The 11,744-nt window shown below is 40.5% G+C and overlaps 1 protein-coding gene across 1 annotated transcript in view; it reads right to left on the bottom strand.

Moving 5' to 3' along the window:
- Positions 1-1,434: 1,434 nt before the first annotated feature.
- CHRM5 (cholinergic receptor muscarinic 5) overlaps positions 1,435-11,744 on the bottom strand; it is a 175,476-nt gene continuing 165,166 nt past the window's right edge. Inside the window, exon 2 of the mRNA XM_018554203.1 lies at positions 1,435-3,389. Within this exon, the coding sequence (XP_018409705.1) occupies positions 1,764-3,341 (1,578 nt within the window). The 5' untranslated portion in view covers positions 3,342-3,389 and the 3' untranslated portion in view covers positions 1,435-1,763. The remainder of the gene's footprint in view (positions 3,390-11,744) is intronic.

Below are 11,744 nucleotides of genomic sequence, written 5' to 3'. Positions count from 1 at the left end.
AGGGATCTAATAATTAAAAAATTATAAATAAATAAATAAATAATAATAATAATAAAAAGTGGGCAGTATCCCAGAGTTCAACTTCAGTCATAACTTCTCATTTGCATTTTTGACCAGGTCACTGACAACGTAATTAACCTAGAGCCTCTGCCTGGCAGCCAAGCAAAAAGCAGAAAGCCAGCAATGTCAGCCTACATATTTCTCTCCCTATAAATTTCAAGTCATAGTAAACCTATGCCCAGAATATGGGCATAAATGTAATTACATATTCTTAACAAGCAGAGATTAAAAACAATCCAACCCTGACCTCGCTAGCTTCTTGTGCTGTTAAATAAATAATCCTCAAAGATCACAATAAAGACTTAGATTTCAGTTGGTTTCTAACAGCTTAGAAAAAAACGGCTGTGTGTTTATAGTAAAAGGCTGGCAGCCTGGCAAGATTCTTCTTCCATAAAAAATAATAGGAAAACAGCTCAGATTTCTGTGCCCCTGTTGTGAATTTTGAAAATAAAGTTCTCCACAATGTGTATAGCTACAGAGATGAATAAGGGTTTATCTTAAAGTGCTTTTAGTGCTTGTCAGGATAATCTTTAGTGTGAATAGTCTGGGTACATGAGTTTCATACTTGAAGCAAACCTACTGTAAGGTTTATTAAAGACTATCAAATTACTATACTGTGTCTTTGTTCAACTGACATTTTTTGTTATGTGTGTTTAATCTGGAATTATAGTCAGGCACACTGATGCAAGAAGATATGTACAAGAAATGCCAAAGATGCAAGTGATGCATTGAAACAAGGTATGAGAAGTCTTTTAGTGAGGTTTCATCTGATTATATTTTTAATCAAAGTAGTTGTTACCAGACAGAAATTACAGCAGTAGCACATGGCCTACCGAACTACAACTAGCTTTTCACCAACAGCTTCTGGACCACAAAATTAAACAGACAGTGCTTTATGGTCACTTTGTTGCACGAAAGCCATGAACTTTAAAATCCATAGTTAAAGCAGCCCGACTGGTAGTGGCATCACTAATGTTTTACATTTTTTATTTAACACCCGAATGAGTCTATTTAAGAAGCAGTTTAATGTTCAGTAATGGGCATGACAATGGTCTAATGTGTTTCCTAGGAGATTTCAAGTTCTCAGATCAAGAATTACTTTTGAGATCGATCACATTAATCCGAAATCTTAGCATGACCAAGAAGATCTAAAATCAATAGAAGGGCAAAATACATGTAAACATAAACAGAGAACAGTAAAACAACTTTACGGGAGTATTACTTGACAGGTACAAATTTGTCACTTCTCACCATACGAGAAAACAGTAACATTTTCTTTTGTTTCTTGCAAATATTTTTCTTTTGCTATTACAATTTAAGGACAAGTTAGTTTTTACACTTTGACACCAATCTTCAAAGGATATATATATATATATATTTCACTGTGATGAGTTCTCATAAAGCCAAAACAATGCAGCAGCTCTATAACCAGGCTATATCAAAAGGCATTAAGAGACTTCTGGGCCTGCTTTGGCTAAACAGGGATTCTTGTTCGGGTGTTTTTTGTTTTTTTTAACTGTACACCACGAACACATACACATCACTGGCCAAACACAGCTGTAAGGTCAACAGTCCATAAAAGGGGAAGTACCAGCTCCACAAGGATTTGAAGCTGAGCTGCATAGTAGTCCCCATGCCCACTGCGGTCCTGACAGCACCATGGCCCATACTCTTGCCATTATACTTCCTTGATATAAACGCATTCATGGCAGTTTGTTGTGGCTGGGTGGATGCTGCCCATACCAATAAAGTTTATCTTCCACACTTTTTTTCTTCCAACGGCAAAGCAACAACATTTTAAAAGTCTTGCGGAAGGTTTTGTTGCACAGGGCATAGCAAATAGGATTAACTGTGCTATTGACATAGCACAACCAGTAGCCCAGGTGCCATAGAGTGGAGGGGATACAGTCAGAACAAAAAGTAGACACCAGAACCATGATATTGTAAGGAGTCCAAGTGATGATAAAAGCTAGAAGAATAGCACTTAGTGTCTGTGCTGCTTTACGTTCCTTAATAAGAACCATCCTTTTGCGCTTGGTGATATGATTACTGAAGCTAGGGTCCATGCTACGCAAAGAGTGTGCTTTGGACATTGAAGAGCAGGGAGTGATTTTTACTTTTCTGCATCCATTATTTACTTCCTGAGAGCCATCGTCATTCACAACAATTCTAAACTTATAGGAGACACACTTTTGACTTTTCTGTGTATGTGCTTTATTTGGGGTTAAGAAGAATCTTTCACTATCATATTCATTAAGTACTGGTTGCTCTTTTGTGAGAATGTGTTTGGTTTCCTCCTCTTTTTGTGCTGCAGCTTGGTTCTTGTAGGCACCCTGGAAGACACCTTCCTTAGCATGTTTGTCCTCATCATCCGAGGAAGGGTAGCTGCTGCATGTGGTCAGCTGGTCTTCTTTCACCCACTCATTGGAAATATTGGAACTGTGGGAGATCTTGACAGTGGCAGAAGTACTGCGACTGGATGATGACCAAGAAGCCTGACACCGCTCTCTTTTGGTGAGAGGTTGCTGCTTGCAGCTAAAGCAGGATTTAAGTAGAGCTCCTTGTGGCCTTATCATTTCAAAATCTGCCACTGATTCAGAACCTTGAAGCTCAGCCAGATCTTTGGTGCGCTTCTCTGTCTCCTTATAGATACGGCAGTACAGAATGGTCATCACTGACACTGGAATGTAAAAGGCAGCAATGGCCGTGCCGAAGGTAATTATTGGTTCATACAGGAACTGTATTTGACATTCCTCTGAGGGCACTGTGCGTTCTCCTACAAAATACTGCCAACAGAGGATAGCAGGGGCCCACAGGATGAAAGAAATTAACCAGGCCAGTCCAATCATAATCCCAGCTCTCTTAGGTGTACGCTTTGCTCTGTATGTTAATGGTCTTGTTATAGAAAAATACCTGTCAAAACTAATGACCAGCAGGTTCATCACTGATGCATTACTTGCTACATAATCCAAAGCAAGCCACAGATCACATGCCAGGCTGCCTAGGGACCAGTGGCCAATCAAAATGTAGGAAGTGTACAGATTCATGGAGAATATGCCAATAATGAGGTCTGCACAGGCAAGGCTTAGAAGGTAATAGTTGTTCACAGTCTTCAGCTGACTGTTTACCTTAAATGACACCATCACTAGGATATTGCCCACAATTGTGATGAGACTAACTACGGCGCTGACTGTGGCAATAGTAATAACCTCCCACAGGCTGTGAGCTTTGAGAGCATTTGTCCCGTTAGTGGGGTTCAGAGTGGTGGAGTTTGGATCCATAGTCCTCCCTTATCCTAACAATGTTGACAATGACCAGCTAAGCAGGATCTGAAATAGAAAAAAACAGTTACATTCGTATTATGATATATAGACAGACTGATGTAATAAAGTTTTGTCCTATTACATAAAAGGATTTAAAAAAAACTGTAGTTGCACAAAATATAAATATGTTGCACAAAAATTTTGAAAACAAATGTGCATGCAATATATCGACAATGCATAAATCGCTATATTAAAAACCAGAGAACGTATGCAACAAAAATATATTTAAATCGAATCTGTAATATTCTAGCTAGCAATATAATAGTGAGACTCTATAGTAGGTGCCATAAGGTACCTGCTCCTATCCTCTAGTGCTATCTTTGTGCCTGGTCTGCCTCTGCAGCTCCCTGAAAATCCTACCTATATACTGATTTGCTTAAATTTGGCATTTGCATAAAGCTAGCTATGCCCCCCACCCCAAACACACACACATATCCCCACGTGACAGTCCTTAGGCCTAGTGAGAGGTAGTGAGGGTAGTTCAGAAACCAAGCACTGCATTGTGTAAGGGGAAATATGCATGTGTACCACATATCCAGAGATTTGGATTTTCCATGTGACTCCAAAATGGGATTAAAGAGTCAGTCAGCACTGGAAAGGAAGGAATGACTTAATGAGTCATGGCACCTGCTGTACAGCCTCAAAGCCAGTAAACATTTAGCGTAGAAGAGACATACACACACACACATGCGTGTGCATGCACGCACACACACACACACACACACACACACACACACATGCATACCAATCAAACAGCTATAACTGTAACACCACCGCAGGTTCTGGATAGTACTGTAAGGAAAGTCTCCTAGGCTCCTTTTTTTTATATAAATGTACAGTTCTTAAATGATCAGAAAAGTCAAATGGATTGAATAAAACTGAAAACAATCACAAGGACAGCTAATTCTGGAAAGAGTATCCTGCATTTCATACAAAATCAGTATAAAGTCCATGTCCACTGCACTCTGTTGGTTAGTACTAGTTCTCATGAGAGTTTCCACAGATAAAGGGTTTCCAGACACAAGTTTTTAAGCAATACACAAATATTAATCACAGTTTGTTTTATTACAGATTATATTAAAACTAGGCTTTCAACTAAGAAAGTAGTCATATGGGCAAATGACAACAAAAGGGAACCTTTACTAACTGAATATGGATGCTGTCACTAGTGACCTCTTGTTTTGAAAATGACAATTCTCTGGCTGTCAACTTGATCTAGTGACTTTAGCATTTTATGAGGCCCCAGCCTGGAGCAGGTATTCAGACCTGCAGTTCTGTTTTCACTTTGACAGGCTAATTTGCAAGGTTGTTTTTGGTCAGTTTCTTAGCAATGACTGAAGCCACAGACAATCGTACCGTTAGCATATTTGACCTTTTTCTGGTAATAAAGGCCAACTTCAGGGGAAGGAAGAAGTATTTTTTTTTTGAGGAAGTGGTAAAGGAAAATACTATCTAACTGAGGATTAGAAGTGAAGGAATTAAAAGAGAATATGTGGAACCAACTTGGAAGCAGAGAAGGAAAAAATGATACAAAGAAAAGAAAAGCCCCAGACAAGTACACAATTGCAGAAGAAATGTTGATAAATAAATGCTAAACACTGTGAAATAGATAAGGCTCACAACTCAACATAATCTCATTATATGGTATAGCACAAAGTATTGAAGTTCTACTTTCTTCTCACCTTCCTTTACATATTTAAAACATAATCCTATGATTCCGGCAGAATACTGACCACTTAGGTACTCCCAACCTGGCAAAGGTGGTAAACCTACTAACTAAAAATGAGACTCTATGCTCATTATGAGAAATTCCGAAGTATGAAAACTAAGCTTGCCTGACCCCTTTTTAAAGGCAAATCTACTCTCAAAACTTTTACATTTTATGAAAACAAATGGAGAAGCTGAGAAGTTAGAGAATATTACTCCTGCCTTCTCTAAGAATGTATTCCTGACAAACATCACACAATTTCTTTTTGTGCTTGCTGTATCGTTAAAAAACTGTCACTAAGACCCTCACACTACAAAACTGGTCTCAGTTTTCTATTAGCATGTAAACGCTGCCTCTTTCCATTGTTATGTGATCAGATGGGAAGAAGATCTATTCACAAATAAACCACTGAAGAATTATATTAGATCTGGACCAGAATATGTGAATGTAGTAAAATATTACAACCGTGGAATTTGCATATAACGTATTAACTAGGTGATGCTTTGTTCCTTCCTAGACCTCCCGGGCTGTCCTGGAATACTCTAGCAAGTGAATTCTGCATAGGCCTGATCAGATACATGTTAAAAAAATCTTCCTTGCTTGTGATTGGGCATTCTTTGCAAAGCGACTTTTTACCATGAAACATGAAAATTCCATTGCGAAGTGAATTAACTATTTGCTTTTAGTTAATCTATCCTTGAAGTCCTTGAAAGTATGAACACCCTGGTTGTTGCACACTCACCCACATATCATCTGATGTCTGTTACATACATTCATGAAAACTAGATCTGTTTCAGAGTACTGCCTTTATTTTTTTTTAGCTATTGTGTGTCTAACATAAATCTCTTTGCTATGTTTGAAACAATATAGGAAACACATACAAACCATGCATCTGCATTCATGCCATATTGCAGAAGTATATGCATAAACATTTTTTTGCTCTAACTCACTCGCTGCCACTGCATCCTGGGGTGTTGGCCTCAACAGGAGGGTTCATGTTACCCTCCATTGACTGTGCAAGTAAGTGAAAGCACTGGAGTCCAAATACGATCCATAATTCTACTTTGTTCTTTAAAAGCCAAAATCTAGTACATCATAGCAACAAGATGCTAACACATTTTGGCAATACAAGCTTTAGTCATAGCCCATGACTTAGCCTTGTACAGGCGAAATGTTTTACCATCTTTTTGTTGTTATGTACTAGATGTTGGCTTTTAACTAATAAAGAGGAATTATAGATGGTACCTAGGCTCAACGTTTTTAGTTACTTAAATAGTCTATATAAAATCAAGAAACAATCTAACTTCATACGGGCAGGTAAACAGGGCCGTCTTTAACGCAGGGCAAAAGGGGCAGCTGCCAGGGCCCACTCATTGGTGTGGGGCCCAAAGCAGCAGCCCCTTAAGCAGGTCCTGCGCTGCAAAACTCTTACCACTGGCCCTGCATCTCAGCACTGAAACACTGAGAGCAGAACGCTGAATGATCACAGAGCGGGTCACATGGAGAGAAGAGCTGGGTGGATTCCCTCCATGCTATGTGTTTGTATGTGTGTGCTGGAGGGGGCGGCTCTGCTATGACCTGGACACCGATGTTCACTGGCCTTTGCACCTGGATGGAGGAGAGGGAGCCTGCCGGGTGAGGGAACTACAGCCTGAATCAGGGTAGCATGAACGGTGGGTGTCTGATGGGGAGGCCCTGCGTGTCTGTACTGGCTGCTGCATGCTGCATGTGTGTATTAGGGAACATTGAACGTCTGTATGTGATGGGGATCACTACATGCTTTCCATGTACATATGATGGGGACACTATATGCTAATGCTAGCGTAAGGCTGCATAGACAATCGTCTGAGGGCACTTGGGGTGAAAAATGCATAGTGTTGCTCCGCCCCTGTCGTATAGGCGTATGCATAGGTGAAATTGTATGGCGGGAGTTGGTTAGGGGGTGGGTAGGAGTGAGGGGCCCAAGAAAATATTTGCCCAGGGTCCAATCAGTATTAAAGACGGCCCTGCAGGTAAATGTAGAAACTAACTTAACCACAACCCATTCAATGGAAATATGGCACTTAAAATGGAGTGATACATTTTGTCCTGTGCAGAATATACAAATTTATTAATATAATGTCTTGCTTCTGAAACAATGCATCCCTCCCAGAGTATTTACACACACACACACACACACACACACACACACACACACACACACACTTAAAATACAATTAGCCTATGCAGTGGATTTGGTGTGGCAAGTTTTTTGAGGAGGCAAGGAGCATTGTTCGAACTGAAAGAGTCTAAGCCAGAATCAATACTTAGCTACTAAATCCGTATGTCATTCCACTAGTTGCTCTATTTCCTTGGCACCTTATAGCAATGGAATAATGTGAGATTGGGTTCAAGAAAAGTAATCTACTGGAAACTGTAGCTGCAAACATCAAGTTCAGTACATCTTATACAGATGGCTTATACAATAATCAGTTGCTTCCTGTGACATTATTCTGACACTTATCTTTGCAACATATTACTGTATGTTTCCACTCTTGGCCTTTAGTGTTATCTTCTACATTTAGAGGTCCATGTTCATTTTAGATGTCACCATATTCACAATATGTGCCTTTTACTCAAACACTGGGAGATATAGGAATAATTTCCTCCCACGCTTTGTCCATTAATGATGCACCATTTACGAAGAAAGCAAGCAGAAAAAGCAAGGTAAACTGTTATAATGTGTCAATAAATGGTAAATGATCCATACAAAAGGGAATTCCAATTTAACGCATAGATAACGTGCTGACTGAGGATGATACATTGCCTAGTGTCCTGAAAAATTACCTTATTTACATTGGAGATAACCGTAAGGAGGATACACTATATTATGTGTTGCGTGAATCATAGTTCGAAGTAACATCTCCAGCAGTGGAATATACACCACCTGTTGCTGCAGTCACACATGACTCTATATTCCACTATAAATTAGAAAGCAAGAGGTCAATAAGTACTTATGGTCTTCATCTTCCGCTGTAAAAATACACATTTTAGTTAAAGAATGTGCTATAGCTATTACTAGATGACCTCCCAAATTCTCTGGTAACTTCTAGTTAAAGAACAAAGCTACTTAGTCCTGCTTCATATAGAGTATAATTCATTTTTTTTACCATTAAGGTTGCTTAGGAATCAGTAACACTGTAACCCTGCATCAAAAAACAATGTATGGACTATTTTGGTCCAATCACATCCATGTTAAAATGTCATAGAAGCCTCTGTGATGGTGCAATATTTATGTACTTGTTTAGGGGATGATATAAACCAGTGTTTCTCAACCTTTTTTAAGTCATGGTACCCTTTAAAAGTATGCAAAAGCGCGAAACACTCCAGTTTAAAATTTCATAGATTTTAAGGGGGACCCCACACAAAAAAGTGGATTCTCCCCTTCACGTCGAAGTGCCCCCTTCAAATCAAGACTCCCCCCTTTCACATTAGTGTCACCCTTTGCATCAGTAGTCCCTCTTTCATATCAGAATTTCCCCTTTACATCAGGAATCCCCTTTCACCTCAGTTTTCATTCACCCATCATAGTCCCATTTCCACAAAATTTTGAGGCACCCCTGAGGAAGCCAGAAGGCACACCAGGGTGGCATGGGCACCCTGGTTGAGAAAAGCTGATATAAACAACCCCTCTACAAGAATATCCCACCCTCTGGAATGACATGCATTATGCTTGTGCTAATGGGTAAAAGCTCATAAGTATCGCATGTAGCACATGCAAACACAATAATCTCTGCTTTGAAGCCCTATCTGGCTGACCACACGTAAGGACTCATCTCAACTCCCTTATTATATTGCTGTCACAATACAAACTGCAGCCACAGATCACGTCATTCCAGCGTTTCGGCAAACTTTTTCCATCCAGGTGGTTTAGAGGAACCGTGAACAAGATCCTCCTGCACTGATGTATTTTACCTTACGAACTTAATCAACGAGACCAGTTGTTGGTCTCTACAATTAAGCAAATTGAATGAATTGAAGCATGTTCCCTGCCAGCAGATGTACACGAAGCAGAGCCCAAATGTCTCCTAATGTGGCCTATATTTCTTTCATTCAGAGAGCTTCTGTGAAGCAAATTACAAAAGGCTGATTTCAAAACAATATCTTGTAGTTTTGCTAGTTATATATAAAACATGTTTTTTTTTCTAATTATATGGGGTTTGCAGGCTGAAGGAGGAATCAGACTCGCACCTCCATAATTTATTCAATGCTGCACACCACAATGCAAGGATGGTTCACTACAGCGCAGGTGTATTTTGCTGTACTATATATACTGTTGGAGGAATTTATCAAGGCAGTTGCTCCACTTTTCTGTCCTATCTCTTTAAGTGACACATTTTCCATGTTATTTGCACCTTATTTATCAATGCAGTCTAAGCCTTGACATGGAATGACATGCATTATGACAAGGAATTCCTTGACATGGAATGACATGCATTTTCATTAGACATATAAGGGGGAATCTATCATAGCAATTACGAATGTTTCAACTTGCACAGAATATATTTGCACCAGATTTATGATGCTAGTGTAATGTTGTTTATAAATGAGGTTTAATAGACTCCAGGAAAGAAGACGCTGAATGTGACCTGTACATTGCCCCCTCATCTCCATCTTCCCCCCCGCTGTATGTGGCCTGTATAATGCCCCCTCATCTACATCCCCCTCCCACAGTATGTGACATGTACAATAATGATGCGCTGTATCTTGTGCACCATTACCAAGCTTCATGTTGTACCCCATCAATACCTGCATTTTCCAAACAATTGTGGTAACAAATTAGATCACTTCAAGCAGTGGCGTCCCGAGGGTGGGTGTCACCCGGGGGCAGGGGCCGGGTGACACCCCGCCGTGACATCATCATGCACGCGCGTGATGTTGCCGTGCGTGCACGATGACTTATTTTTTACGCCTGCCGGCGGCCCTCTTGGTGATGGACGCTGTCAGAGGAGGTGACGTTCACCCGGCGGGATAAGGTATGCCGCCGTGTCCCCTCCTCTCTCCTGACACTGTCGGGCTCTCGGTCCGTGACCGAGTGCCTGACATTTCATAAGGGGTGACACCAAAATGACTGTCAGTCATTTTGGTGTCACCCGGGTGCGGGCCGCACCCCCCCAACCCTTGTGAGGCCACTGACTTCAGGGTGTCTCCATTCCAAAAAGGCATTTTGGGGGATGTTCGTACTGTCCTGACTAGGGATGCACTGATACCGGTAACAGTGCCAATACTGGGCATTTTCATGAGTACTCCTTTGTCCTGATACTAAACACTTATACAAGCATATAAAATGTTTAAAAAGAAGCAGTTGCCTAAGGTCCTGGGCTTGCTGGGGACCTTGGTAGCCTTCCTGTGAACCACACAGCACCTGTTTACAGCACCTGCCCACACATCTCCTCCTCCTTACTGGAGAACCTTGCAGTCTTGCTTAGAGCACTTCCGCTGAGACCCTCCAGACCCCTACTGAGACCCTTGAAACCCCTGCTGAGTTCCTCCAGAGCCCTGCTGAGACCTTTCACAGCCCTGTTAACACCCTCCATAGCCCTGCAAGAGACTCTCTGGACCGCTGCTGAGGCCCTCCACAGCCCTGCTGCTAAGACCCTCCAGAGCCCTCCTGAGACCCTGGAGACATCAGGCTGGCATCAGAGCAGCACATAGTATGTAGCTTAATATTAGTCTGCATTGCTGTATAATACATTGCTGATATTTGTAGTCCTCTATAGCTGATGGTATTATTCTGCTTTGCTGTATAATGTATTTCTGGGATTTGTAATCCTCCATAGCTGGTGGTATTCTACATTGTTGTAAAATGTATTGATGGGATTGTAGTTTTCTATAGCTGGTGGTATTCTACATTGTTGTATAATGTATTGCTGGGATTTGTAGTTCTGTAGCTGGTGGTATTCTGCATTGCTGTATAAAGTATTGCTGGGATTTGGAGTCCTCTATAGTTGGTGGTATTCTACATTGCTGTATAATGTATTGGTGGGGATTTGTAGTCCTCTATAGCTAGTGTTATTCTACATTGCTGTATAATGTATTGATGGGATTGTAGTTCTCTATAGCTGGTGGTATTCTACATTGTTGTATAATGTATTGCTGGGATTTGTAGTTCTCTATAGCTGGTGGTATTCTGCATTGCTGTATAAAGTATTGCACCATCGTCCCAAAATCATTAGTCTGTATTGTTTTAGAAAAACTGTCAGATGACACTAAAAAAAAGGTATCAGTAATTGGTATTGGCGAATATTTGAGGAAAAGTATCGGTACTTGTACTCGGTCAGGAAAAAATGGTGTCAGTGCATCCCTAGTCCTGACATTTTTTATGTTTTATAACAGAATGTAAGGGAATGTTTTTTTTCCATAAAATGTTTTGCCTATTTTTCATTTACAGTTAAAAATAAAAATCCAGTGGTTATAAAATACCACCAAAAAGCTCTATCGGTCTCAAAATTGATTTACAATCAGAGTACAGTGTTGCATAGCTAAATAAGCTCCCATTCACACTGGTTGTGCACAAAATCACACAATAAAAGACACCGCACATCATGTGTGACTCGGGCCCAACAGTCAATCAAAGTATGACAGCACTGAAAACTGGTCTGGTCATGAAGTGG

The sequence above is a fragment of the Nanorana parkeri genome, unplaced genomic scaffold, assembly GCF_000935625.1.
Source record: "Nanorana parkeri isolate BGI_ZX_2015 unplaced genomic scaffold, ASM93562v1 scaffold146, whole genome shotgun sequence".
Classification (NCBI taxonomy): domain Eukaryota; kingdom Metazoa; phylum Chordata; class Amphibia; order Anura; family Dicroglossidae; genus Nanorana; species Nanorana parkeri.
The sequence above is the reverse complement of the archived record's forward strand: the minus strand, read 5'-3'. Positions and strand labels throughout refer to the sequence as shown.